Raw genomic sequence first — 14,417 nt, forward strand, 5'->3', positions numbered from 1 at the left:
TTTAACACTAGAACCGCTAGGTCTCGACCGACCACCCCTTCAAGCTAATGAGCAGTCATTCTGAATGCTACATTCTAACAGTGTGATTAATACATTTAACATCACTAAAATAATAATTTGATAGTGTTTAGGAAGGTCTTAGGTAACATTAGAAAAGAAAAGACATACTAGAATGTTCATTAGCTGATCTGTAGACTATATCTAAAAACACAAACGGTAACATATTTTTTACAAGAGAACGACTGATAATAGGTTGAGACGATATATTGGGTTTATTTTGGCCCTTCGCTGTCGGCTTTGCCGACTAGTTCCTCTACATAGCCAGCCGCCACTCACCACCTGAGCCATGAGCACTGCACGATGCAGAGGAATGTCTTGCTGGGGAAATCAGCAGCTAGCTAGCTCATTCTCCAACAGAAAGGTATTGATGAATTGATAGTGACAAATCCAACTCCTGTTTAGTTGAGTTAATTCACTTTATAATAAGGCTTGTTTCAACGTGCTCCTATCTGATATCTTAGCACCATGTTTATCTAGCCAGCTAGCTAGCAATGTAGCGAAGCATATGTCTATGTGACCTGTTAGAAAAGATTACAATAACTAACCCTTTCATCTGTGGTGTTATCTAGGTGTATTCGCTACTATGCTAGCTAGCTGGCTAAACATGGTGCTAAGATATGATAGGAGCTAATAGCCAATGTAGCTAGCTAACGTTAGCTGGTTATCATTTTGACCATGCACCATTTTTCGGCAATGAGCCATCTGACTCGCAGTCCAATGTTAGCTATTTACTGGCGTGTTGATCTGACCATCTGCAATTGTATCCATAAATTGGCAGTTGATAGTCGTATTAGATGATTGTCGTAATCGGGAAAGAAGAAAGTGTTTTTTAAAAGGCCTAAATGAAGGTTGGCAATATGTTTAGCTACCTAAGAGGGCCATCTTCCTGAATGCTTATGGACCAAGACAGCTGTAGATCAGCGTATGTGCATTCTCACTTCTCAAACTATTGGCAGATTTGAGACATTCAGACACAACGTCGTTTTCATTTTTTCTCCTACGCTCGCTCTACTTGTTAGATATTATGCACATTTATGGCTTGGTAGCAAATGTCATCGCCATGGAGCTAGTAGCAGTAAACTGCAGCAAGTGATATGAGCAGAGGAGGGAGATGTGAAGGGGAGCGGAGTTATAGCCTTGCTCTATCCTATCGTAGCAGTAGGATCAAGGCACAACCCACCCATTGCTTGACAGATTGCTTAACTAACTGGAGCTCCCGAGTGGCGCAGTGGTCTAAGGCACAGCATTTCAGTGAAAGAGGCGTCACTACAGTCCCTGGTTCGAATACAGGCTGAATCACATCCGGTCGTGATTGGGAGTCCCATGGGGCGGCACACACATGGCCCAGCGTCGTCCGTATTTGGCCGGGGTAGGCTGTCATTGTAAATAAGAATTTGTTCTTAACTGACTTGCCTAGTTAAATAAAGGTTAAAAATAAATAAATAAAATAAAAATTAATCAATAATGGTTTCACAAGCTCCTTACCAATTGTGCTATTTTGTGTTTATTCCGTGTTATTTTTCTAAACTTATTTTATACATAATGTTTCTGCCTCTGTCTCTTATGACCGAAAAGAGTTTCTGGATGTCACGACAGAGATTTGTTCAGTTCTAAGGGAGTAAGAGTTTTTCTTTAACGAGTCGGACGCAAATGATTTACTCAAGTTACCTGACAAGGCCCAAATCCCCATAATTCGCGTGATGAGTAGACACAGATACAGGGGATGCAGGTCCGGGTGCCTTGTGAGAATTCTTCAGCTAGTGGGTAACCCGCCTCTACCATCTGTCCTATAGGCCAACGTGCAATCACTGGAGAATAAACTGGATGAGCTCCGATCAAGACGATCCTACCAACTGGGCATCAATAACTGTAATATCTTATGTTTCACTGAGTCGTGGCTGAATGACAACATCATACAGCTGGCTCTGTGGGGGTCTGTATCTATTTGACAATAACAGCTCATGCGCAAAATCAAATATTAACGAAGTCTCTTGGTTTTGCTTGCTTGAGGTAGAGTTTTTCATGATAAGCTGTAGACCACACTATTAACCCAGAGAGTTTTAATCTATATTTTTCGTAGCTGTCTATTAATGACCACAAACCGATGCTGGCACTAAGACCACACTCAACAACCTGAAAAGGCCATAAGCAAACAAGAAAATGCTCATCCACCCTAGTGACCAGGGACTTTAATGCAGGGAAACATAAATCTGTTTGACCTCATCTCTACCAGCATGTTACATGTGCAACAAGAGGAGGAAAAAGAACTCTAGACCACCTTTACACACAGATGCATACAAAGCTCTCCCTCGCACTCCATTTGGCAAATCTGACCATAATTCTATCCTCCTGATTACTGCTTACAAGCAAAAACTAGAGCAGGAAGTACCAGCATGGGGGCCCCTCGGGTGCGTGCTTAGATATCTCCTATACTCCCTGTTCACCCATGACTGCATGGCCAAGCACTACTCCAACAACAGTGGTAGGCTTGATCACTGACAACGATGAGACAGCCTATAGGGAGGAGATCAGAGACCTGGAAGTGTAGTTCCAAGACAAAAATATCTCCCTCAACGTGATCAAGACAAAGGAGATGATTGTGGACGACGTGAGGATAAGCACGTCCCCCATTCTCATCGACGGGGCTGTAGTGGAGCAGCTTGAGAGCTTCAAGTTCCTTGGTGTCCATATCACCAACAAACTATCATTGTCCAAACACACCAAGACAGTCGTGAAGAGGGTACAACAACACCTATTCCCCTTCAGGAGACTGAAAAGATTTGGCATGGGTCCTCAGATCCTCAAAAGGTTCTACAGCTGCACCATCGAGAACATGGTTGCATCACTGGTATGGCAACTGCTCAGCCTCCAACTGCAAGGCACTACAGAGGCTAATGCGTACTTCCTGCCATCCAGGACCTCTATACCAGGCGGTGTCAGAGGCAGGCCCTAAAAATTGCCAATGATTCAGCCACTCTAGTCTGTTCTCTCTGCTACCGCACGGCAAGCGGTACCAGAGCGCCAAGTCTAGGTCCATAAGACTGCTGAACAGCCAATCAAATAACTACCGAGACTTTCTGCCTTTTTTTACACTGCTGCTACCCCCTGTATATAGCCTCCACATTGACTCTGTACCGGTACCCCTGTATGTAGCCTCCACATTGACTCTGTACCGGTACCTCCTGTATATAGCCTCCACATTGACTCTGTACCAGTACCTCCTGTATATAGCCTCCACATTGACTCTGTACCGGTACCCCCTGTATATAGCCTCCACATTGACTCTGTACCGGTACCCCCTGTATATAGCCTCCACATTGACTCTGTACCGGTACCCCCTGTATATAGCCTCCACGTTGACTCTGTACCGGTACCCCCTGTATATAGCCTCCACATTGACTCTGTACCGGTACCCCCTGTATATAGCCTCCATATTGACTCTGTACCGGTACCCCCTGTATATAGCCTCCACATTGACTCTGTACCGGTACCCCCTGTATATAGCCTCCACATTGACTCTGTACCGGTACCCCCTGTATATAGCCTCCACATTGACTCTGTACCGGTACCTCCTGTATATAGCCTCCACATTGACTCTGTACCGGTACCCCCTGTATGTAGCCTCCACATTGACTCTGTACCGGTACCTCCTGTATGTAGCCTCCACATTGACTCTGTACCGGTACCCCCTGTATGTAGCCTCCACATTGACTCTGTACCAGTACCCCCTGTATATAGTCTCCACATTGACTCTGTACCGGTACCCCCTGTATATAGCCTCCACATTGACTCTGTACCGGTACCCCCTGTATATAGTCTCCACATTGACTCTGTACCGGTACCTCCTGTATGTAGCCTCCACATTGACTCTGTACCGGTACCCCCTGTATATAGCCTCCACATTGACTCTGTACCGGTACCCCCTGTATATAGCCTCCACATTGACTCTGTACCGGTACCTCCTGTATATAGCCTCCACATTGACTCTGTACCTCCTGTATATAGTCTCCACATTGACTCTGTACCGGTACCTCCTGTATATAGCCTCCACATTGACTCTGTACCAGTAGCCCCTGTATATAGCCTCCACATTGACTCTGTACCGGTACCTCCTGTATATAGCCTCCACATTGACTCTGTACCGGTACCCCCTGTATATAGCCTCCGCATTGACTCTGTACCGGTACCCCCTGTATATAGCCTCCACATTGACTCTGTACCGGTACCCCCTGTATATAGCCTCCACATTGACTCTGTACCGGTACCCCCTGTATATAGCCTCCACATTGACTCTGTACCGGTACCTCCTGTATATAGCCTCCACATTGACTCTGTACCGGTACCTCCTGTATATAGCCTCCACATTGACTCTGTACCGGTACCCCCTGTATATAGCCTCTACATTGACTCTGTACCGGTACCCCCTGTATATAGCCTCCACATTGACTCTGTACCGGTACCCCCTGTATATAGCCTCCACATTGACTCTGTACCGGTACCCCCTGTATATAGCCTCCACATTGACTCTGTACCGGTACCCCCTGTATATAGCCTCCACATTGACTCTGTACCGGTACCCCCTGTATATAGCCTCCACATTGACTCTGTACCGGTACCCCCTGTATATAGCCTCCACATTGACTCTGTACCGGTACCCCCTGTATATAGCCTCCACATTGACTCTGTACCGGTACCCCCTGTATATAGCCTCCACATTGACTCTGTACCGGTACCCCCTGTATATAGCCTCCACATTGACTCTGTACCAGTACCCCCTGTATATAGTCTCCACATTGACTCTGTACCGGTACCCCCTGTATATAGCCTCCACATTGACTCTGTACCGGTACCCCCTGTATATAGCCTCCACATTGACTCTGTAGCTTGTAAGTAAGCATTTCACTGTAAGATTTTATTAGAAATTGCCTAATCGCCAAATAGCCTAACAGCCTAACAGCCAAATAGCCAAACAGCCAAACATAATAATGGAGTTGGTTCGAATTCCATCCTGGCAGCTGAAAAAAATACATTTTCATTTCCTAAAAATACTAATTTCATAATCCTAAAAATACTAATTTCATAATCCTTAAAATACTAATTTCATAATCCTAATACATAATAATTTCATAATCCTAATACATAATAATTTCGTAATCCTAATACATAATAATTTCGTAATCCTAATACATAATAATTTCGGAATCACAAATGTCATGACGTTACGTTGAACCCATTTGCATTGAATAGATGTTTTATATTTTGAAACTAACAGCAGTGCTGTTTCAATGCCGCTACGTAAATGTTGTTGATCAGTAGGTTATTGTCGGTCCCAAATGGGCCTGATGGCTGTGTTGTAAATTCTGTAATGAATGTATTGTAATGTTTTAAAATTGTATAATTGCTTTAATTTTGCTGGACCCCTTGGCAGGAACTAATGGGGATCCATAATAAACCCCAGGAAGAGTAGCTGCTGCCTTGGCAGGAGCTAATGGGGATACATAATAAACCCCAGGAAGAGTAGCTGCTGCCTTGGCAAGAACTAATGGGGATCCATAATAAACCCCCGGAAGAGTAGCTGCTGCCTTGGCAGGAACTAATGGGGATCCATAATAAACCCCAGGAAGAGTAGCTGCTGCCTTGGCAGGAACTAATGGGGATCCATAATAAACCACAGGAAGAGTAGCTGCTGCTTGGCAGGAACTAATGGGGATCCATAATAAACCACAGGAAGAGTAGCTGCTGCCTTGGTAGGAACTAATAGGGATCCATAATAAACCCCAGGAAGAGTAGCTGCAATCACCCGACCTCAACCCAATTGAGATGGTTTGGGATGAGTTGGACCGCAGAGGGAAGGAAAAGCAGCCAACAAGTGTTCAGCACATGTGGGAACTCCTTCAAGACGGTTGGAAAAGCATTCCAGGTGAAGCTGGTTGAGAGAATGCCAAGAGTCTGCAAAGCTGTCATCAAGGCAAAGGGTGGCTACTTTGAAAATATATTTTGATTTGTTTAATATATTTTTGGTTACTCCATGATTCCATAGTTTTGATGTCTTCACTATTATTCTACAATGTAGAAAAATAATAAATACTAAGAAAAACCCTTGAATGAGTAGGTGTGTCCAAACTTTTAATCATCAGAGGTGGAGGTTCACATTTTGGGGAATATTCAGAGGTGGAAACGTTCCATGGGAATTAATGGGAATATATGGGAATTAACGGGAATATAGTAGAATTAACAGGAAATAATATTAATCCATTTAAATGTAGATGTTTTTTGTATTGGATATATGGAGACCGAAACATTAACCTTTTACCTTATCATAAGTAGACATAATTGCAAATGATTCAATTCTTCCAATAGAAATAATAATAAAAACATTTAGTTAGGAATTGAACTTTAATTAAATGAGTTGACTCATTTAAAAAAAAACTCATGGGATGATTTCACTGAACAACAAAAGATAGGGAATATTAAAGGATCCCCAATGATCCATCGCATCTCCCAAAAATGTTTTCAACACACATCTGTAAAATTATAGTCTAGGAACTAAAGCTTTGGTTGTCTTCCTCTCAGGCTTCCATGTCTTCTCCCTGGACCTCCTCAATGTCCACCTCTTGAACATCAGACTCTGAGGCCTCATCTTCATTGTCACTTTCCGACCTTGTTGAGGATGGCTCATTGTCAGGCTCAAGAAGCCTCAAATTTGCCCGGATGGCCACCAATTTTTCAAGTGAATTAACACTCAGTTAGCAGGCTCAAGCAAGCTAAAACCCACATGGTAGCAAAAACTAACTAGCAGGAATTGTTAACAAGTTAGAAATGATTTAAACACACTTTGCTGTAGGCTAGGCTACTATTTACTAGTTAACAAAAAATCATGTATGTCATATAAAATATATTCACCCCACCCAGTATTGTAATCAAAACGCACCAGAAAGCATGTAGTCCTTGGCTCAGACAGTGTAGTTGTGTGGACTCAATAGCATCTCATTAGTGTGCCAGATCTTGAGAAGCAGCTGTACATGTGATGGAAGAATGCACTGTGCATGATGAGGGTTGCAATTCCATTGACTTGGGGATAGTTAAACCAAAATATGCCACAAGACCTAGAATTGCCTCATGTGTATCCCACAAAAAAAGGTTCACTGTTATAAGCTAACTTTAAAAAAATAATTCAAGCAAAATTCCCAGACTTCCCATGGAAAGTTTCAGGAAAAATTCAGGAAATTTACCGGAACGTTTCCGACCCTTTGCAACTCTCAGAACCGGAAGAATAATCATCAGGATGTCATGATCCATTTCTTCCATCGGAGTCATTTGCATACAGATCTTGTAGCAACGCTAACGCAGCATGTGTATCCATTGGTCTTGATCTTCTTGCCATTTATACATGAAGCAGGCTCCCTTGGTGTACTCCTAGTCGGCCAGAGTAGACTGATTTTTAAACTGGATCTGGTGAACTGATACATACCATCGAGATTACAATGAAATCAATACAATAGAATGACCCTGTTCTTCATTCACAATTGGTGATTGCATCATTATGCATCGTTCACTTCCTCTCATCAACCTACCCATTCTCTTCTTCTATGTATCATTCACTTCCTCTAACTCATCAACTCACCCGTTCTCTTCTTTTCTCCCCAGCATACTTTTCATCTGTTGTGTGAAATTATTTTCGGTTTAGTTTCAGTTTCGAGGCAAACATTGGGGACATTATCAACCCTACATATTTCCAAGTCAATACGGTTCCATTACAATATCCTGCCAGACTTCCAACTGCCATGTCAGCATCATTATTTTACATACTACATTACTCAGTCAAGTCAAAACTGTTACAATACATTATCCTAATACATGATCATACTCTTATCCTCTTGTTCCTGTAGTCATGTAAGTGACCATAAAGGAGGATGGGACAGACCATCAGAGAGCACAGCAGAGGGGGAACTGGGAGGATGGGACAAACCATCAGAGAGCACAGCAGAGGGGGAGCTGGGAGACCAAACCAAGGTATGGTTCAGCACAGAGTGTGAAATCTTACATCATAACATGATGTTTACAATGAACAACGTTAGTTCTATATATAGTGGAATGCCTGGAGATCCCATGTACAGCTGTTTACAATGCCTTCAGAAAGTATTCAGACCCCTTCACTTTTTCCACATTTTGTTACAATACAGATTCAATTAAATTACATTAAAAAAAAAATCCTCATCTACACAATACCCCATAATGACAAAGTGAAAACAGGTTTTTAGACATTTTTGTAAATGTATTAAAAATAAAAAAAATGATACCTTATTTACATAAGTATTCAGATCCTTTGCTATGAGACTTGAAATTGAGCTCAGGTGCACCCCGTTTCCATTGATCATCCTTAATGTTTCTACAACTTGATTGGACATGATTTGGAAAGGCACACACCTGTCTATATAAGGTCCGGTCCAACAGTTGACAGTGCATGTCAGAGCAGAAACGAAGCCATTGGTCGAAGGAATTGTCCGTAGAGCTCCTAGACAGGATTGTGTCGAGGCACAGACCTAGGGAAGGGTACCAAAAACTGAATGCAGCATTGAGGGTCCCCAAGAACACAGTGGCCTCCATCATTCTTAAATTGAAGAAGTTTAGAACCACCAAGACTCTTCCTAGAGCTGGCCGCCCCGAAAAACTGAGCAGTCAGGGGAGAAGGGCCTTGGTCATGGTGGTGACCAAGAACCCGATGGTCACTAACAGAGCTCTAAAGTTCATCTGGAGAACCTTCCCGGAAGGACAACCATTTCTGCAGTACTCCACCAATCAGGCCTTTATGGTAGTGGCCAGACGGAAGCCACTTCTCAGTTAAAGGCACATGACAGCTTGCTTGGAGTTTGCCGAAGGGCACCTAAAGGACTCTCAGACCATGAGAAACAAGATTATCTGGTCTGATGAACCCAATATTGAACTTTGGTCTGAATGCCAAGCGTCACGTCTAGAGGAAACCAGACCACTCATCACCTGGCCAATACCATCCCTAAGGTGAAGCATGGTGGTGGCAGCATCATGCTGTGGGGATGTTCTTCAGCAGCAGGGAACGGGAGACTAGTCAGAATCGAGGGAAACATGAACGGCGCAAAGTACAGAGAAATCCTTGATGAAAACCTGCACCAGAGCGCTCAGGACCTCAGACTGGGGTGAAGGTTCACCTTCCAACAGGACAACGATCCTAAGCACACTGCCAAGACAAAGCAGAAGTGGCTTTGGGAGAAGTCTCCGAATGTCGTTGAGTGGCCCAGCCAGAGCCCAGACTTGAACCCGATCAAACATCTCTGTAGAGACCTGAAAATAGCTGTGCAGCAACACTCTCCATCCAAATCAAATGTATTTATATAGCCCTTATATCAGTTGATATATCAAAGTGCTGTACAGAAACCCAGCCTAAAACCCCAAACAGCAAGCAATGCAGGTGTAGAAGCACGGTGGCTAGGGAAAACTCCCTAGGAAGGACAAAACCTCGGAAGAAACCTGGAGAGGAACCAGGCTATGAGTGGTGGCCAGTCCTCTTCTGGCTGTGCCGGGTGGAGATTATAACAGAACATGGCCAAGATGTTCAAATGTTCATAAATGACCAGCAGGGTCAAATAATAGTAATCACAGTGAACAGGTCAGTGTTCCTTAGCCACAGACAGAACAGGTGAAACTGGAGCAGCAGCACGGCCAGGTGGACTGGGGACAACAAGGAGTCCTCATGCCAGGTAGTCCTGAGGCAAGGTCCTAGGGCTCAGGTCCTCCGAGAGAGAGAAAGAGAGAATTAGAGAGAGCATACTTAAATTCACACAGGACACTGAATAGGACAGGAGAAGTACTCCAGATATAACAAACTGACCCTAGCCCCCCGACACATAAACTACTGCAGCATAAATACTGGAGGCTGAGACAGGAGGGGTCAGGAGACACTGTGGCCCCATCCGATGATACCCCCGGACAGGACCGAACAGGCAGGATATAACCCCACCCACTTTGCCAAAGCACAGCACCCGCACCACCACGAGAGGGATATCTTCAACCACCAACTTACCATCCTGAGACAAGGCCGAGTATAGCCCACAAAAATCTCCGCCAAGGGGGGGTGCCAACCCAGACAGGAAGGGACGGCATGCAAGAGCCCTAGTAAGCCAGTGACTCAGCCCCTGTAATAGGGTTAGGGGCAGAGAATCCCAGTGGAAAGAGGGGAACCGGCCAGGCAGAGACAGCAAGGGCGGTTCATTGCTCCAGAGCCTTTCCGTTCACCCTCCCACTCCTGGGCCAGACTACACTCATTCATATGACCCACTGAAGAGATGAGTCTTCAGTAAAGACTTGAAGGTTGAGACAGAGTTTGCGTCTCTTACATGGGTAGGCTGACCATTCCATAAAAATGGAGCTCTATAGGAGAAAGCCCTGCCTCCAGTTGTTTGCTTAGAAATTCTAGGGACAATTAGGGGGCCTGCGTCTTGTGACTTACCAAGGTACCCCTACACCTACCACATCCTTACCGAGGTACACCTACCACATCCGTACAACCTGACAGCTTGAGGATCTGCATAGAAGAATGGTAGAAACTACCCAACTAGTGTGCCAAGCTTATAGCGTCATATCCAAGAAGACTCGAGGCTGTAATCGTTGCTAAAGTGCTTCAACAAAGTGCTGAGTAAAGGGTCTGAATACTTAAATGTGATATTTCAATTGGGTTTTTTTAGCAAAAAAAGGAAAACCTTTTTTGCTTTGTCATTATGGGGTATTGTGTTTAGATTAATTTAATTAATACATTTTTTAATACATTTTAGAATAAATAAGATAACATGTGGAAAAAGCGAAGGTGTCGGGATACTTCCCGAATGCTCTGCACTGCATATATGGTAGAGACAGGATTTGGACTGTTGCTGTTTCTGAATAAACCTATTTTCATAAATATTGAATGAAATAATGCTTTTATGGGTGAACACCCTATTATTTGTGTCTGAATATAATGCCACTGACGTATTGTGGGGTATTGTGGGTAGGCCAGTGATACAAACTCCCAATTTAATACATTTCAAATTCCAAGCTGGAACACAACAAAATATGAATATTCAGTTAATTGTATGTTTGCTTCCGTCACCCTGAAGGTTCTGAGATGTGATGATTAGCAGGCAGCCAACTGTAGAAAACCATTTCAAGTCGGTGAAACAGCGTTATCTGAACTTTTCCAATGAGAACCCTGACAGCCCTCTTCTCCCCTCTCAGGCTAACCCAACGGTGACCTCTCCTGTGGCTCAGGGGTTAGAGGTCATCGGTCATCTGAATGCCCAGATCCCGTCTTTGCTGTCAATGCCGACCAGGAACCACATGGACATCACTACCCCTCCACTCCCCATGGTGGCTCCAGAGGTCCTCAGAGTGGCCCAACACAGACACAAGAAGGGCCTGATGTACCCCTACATCTACCACATCCTTACCAAGGTACCCCTACATCTACCACATCCTTACCAAGGTACCCCTACACCTACCACATCCTTACTGAGGTACCCCTACATCTACCACATCCTTACTAAGGTACCCCTACATCTACCACATCCTTACCAAGGTACCCCTACACCTACCACATCCTTACTGAGGTACCCCTACATCTACCACATCCTTACCAAGGTACCCCTACATCTACCACATCCTTACTAAGGTACCCCTACACACCACACGTACCACAATCCTTACCAAGGTACAGCTATATCTACCACATCCTTACCAAGGTACCCCTACACCTACCACATCCTTACTGAGGTACCCCTACATCTACCACATCCTTACTAAGGTACCCCTACATCTACCACATCCTTACCGAGGTACCCCTACATCTACCACATCCTTACCGAGGTACACCTACCACATCCTTACCGAGGTACCCCTACCACATCCTTACCGAGGTACACCTACGACATCCTTACATCAACTACAACCTATACTACCGTTCAAAAGTTTGGGTCACTTAGAAATATATAATTTTGTCCATTTAAAATATCATCACATTGATCAGAAATACAGTGTAGACATTGTTCATGTTGTAAATGACTATTGTAGCTGGAAACAGCTGATTTTAATGGAATATCTACATAGACGTACAGAGGCCCATTATCAGCAACCATCACTCCTGTGTTCCAATGGTACGTTGTGTTAGCTAATCCAAGTTTATCATTTTAAAAGGTTAATTGATCATTAGAAAACCCTTTTGCAATTATGTTAGCACAGCTGACAACTGTTGTTGTCATTAAAAAAGCAATAAAACTGGCCGCCTTTAGCCTAGCTGAGTATCTGGAGCATCAGCATTTGTGGGTTCGATTACAGGCTCAAAATGGCCAGAAACAAAGACCTTTCTTCTGAAACCTATATCTACCTAAGGTACCCCTAGAATATGTCTCATGGTCTGACAAACACCGCTGTAGCTCTGCCACCTTGCCCCGCAGATGCGGAAGGGCGGATGTCGTGGATTGAAAGACAGCCCATGCAAAATATTTATTATGCTTAATTTGAATAATGCGGGACATCGACTCTAGTTTTTTTTTTTTAAGAGAGCGTGTTGTGTTTTCAGGGAGAGATAAAGCTGTCCGTCACCATAGAGGATGAGGCCAACCAGGAGCTCCCGTCAGCAGTGCAGCTGTTCAGACCCATCCGACAGCATGTTTACGGGGTTCTCTTCAGCCTGGCTGAAGCCAAGAAGAAGGCTGAGAGACTAGCCATGAGGCGCAACCGTCTGCCTGAATGTAAGACACTGCTAACTAGCTATACTCTACAACTCGTTTAAGAAACTACTACCTTCCTATACTACTAATGTAGAAACTACTACCTTCCTAAATTACTAATGTAGAAACTACTACCTTCCTACATTACTAATGTAAGAAACTACAACCTACCTATACTAATAATGTAGAAACTACTACCTTCCTAAATTACTAATGTAAGAAACGACTACCTACCTATACTACTAATGTAGAAACTACTACCTTCCTATACTACTAATGTAGAAACTACTACCTTCCTAAATTACTAATGTAAGAAACTACTACCTACCTATACTGATAATGTAGAAACTACTACCAACCTATACTAATAATGTAGAAACTACTACCAACCTATACTAATAATGTAGAAACTACAACCTACCTATGCTAATAATGTAGAAACTACTACCTACCTATACTAATAATGTAGAAACTACAACCTACCTATACTAATAATGTAGAAACTACTACCAACCTATACTAATAATGTAGAAACTACAACCAACCTATACTAATAATGTAGAAACTACAACCTACCTATACTAATAATGTAAGAAACTACAACCTACCTATACTAATAATGTAGAAACTACTACCAACCTACAGTTGAAGTTGGAAGTTTACATACACTTAGGTTGGAGTCATTAAAACTTGTTTTTCAACCACTCCACAAATTTCTTGTTAACAAACTATAGTTTTGGCAAGTCAGTTAGGACATCTACTTTGTGTATGACACAAGTCATTTTTCCAACAATTGTTTACAGACAGATTATTTCACTTATAATTCACTGTATCACAATTCCAGTGGGTCAGAAGTTTACATACACTAATTTAACTGTGCCTTTAAACAGCTTGGAAAATTCCAGAAAATGATGTCATGGCTTTAGAAGCTTCTGATAGACTCATTGACATCATTTGAGTCAATTGGAGGTGTACCTGTGGATGTATTTCAAGGCCTACCTTTAAACTCAGTGCCTCTTTGCTTGACATCATGGGAAAATCAAAAGAAATCAGCCAAGAACTCAGAAAAATAATTGTAGACCTCCACAAGTCTGGTTCATCCTTGGGAGCAATTTCCAAAAACCTGAAGGTACCACGTTCATATGTACAAATAATAGTACGCAAGTATAAACACCATGGGACCACGCAGCCGTCATACAGCTCAGGAAGGAGACGCATTCTGTCTCCTAGAGATGAACGTACTCTGGTACAAAAAGTGCAAATCAATTCCAGAACAACAGCAAAGGACCTTGTGAAGATTCTGGAGGAAACGGGTACAGAAGTATCTATATCCATAGTAAAACGAGTCCTATATCGACATAACCTGAAAGGTCGTTTCCAAAACCGCCATAAAAAAGCCAGACCACGGTTTGCAACTACACATGGGGTGAGACTGTACTTTTTGGAGATATGTCCTCTGGTCTCATTAAACAAAAATAGAACTGTTTGGCCATACTGACCATCATTCTGTTTGGCGGAAAATGGGGGAGGCAAGCCGAAGAACCCCATCCCAACCGTGAAGCACGGGGTGGCAGCATCATGATGTGGCGGTGCTTCGCTGCAGGAGGGGCTAGTGCGTTTCAC

At 43.3% G+C, this 14,417-nt stretch overlaps 1 protein-coding gene across 2 annotated transcripts in view; it reads left to right on the forward strand.

Annotated features, from left to right (window-relative positions):
• The window catches only part of LOC139413948 (constitutive coactivator of PPAR-gamma-like protein 1 homolog), a 61,262-nt gene that overhangs the window by 18,460 nt on the left and 28,385 nt on the right, over positions 1-14,417 (forward strand). For both annotated transcript variants that reach the window (XM_071161840.1, XM_071161839.1), the window contains exons 8-10: positions 7,950-8,073; positions 11,305-11,520; positions 12,644-12,815. In XM_071161840.1, the coding sequence (XP_071017941.1) occupies positions 7,950-8,073; positions 11,305-11,520; positions 12,644-12,815 (512 nt within the window). The remainder of the gene's footprint in view (positions 1-7,949; positions 8,074-11,304; positions 11,521-12,643; positions 12,816-14,417) is intronic.

This window comes from Oncorhynchus clarkii, chromosome 7 (genome assembly GCF_045791955.1).
Source record: "Oncorhynchus clarkii lewisi isolate Uvic-CL-2024 chromosome 7, UVic_Ocla_1.0, whole genome shotgun sequence".
Taxonomy (NCBI): domain Eukaryota; kingdom Metazoa; phylum Chordata; class Actinopteri; order Salmoniformes; family Salmonidae; genus Oncorhynchus; species Oncorhynchus clarkii.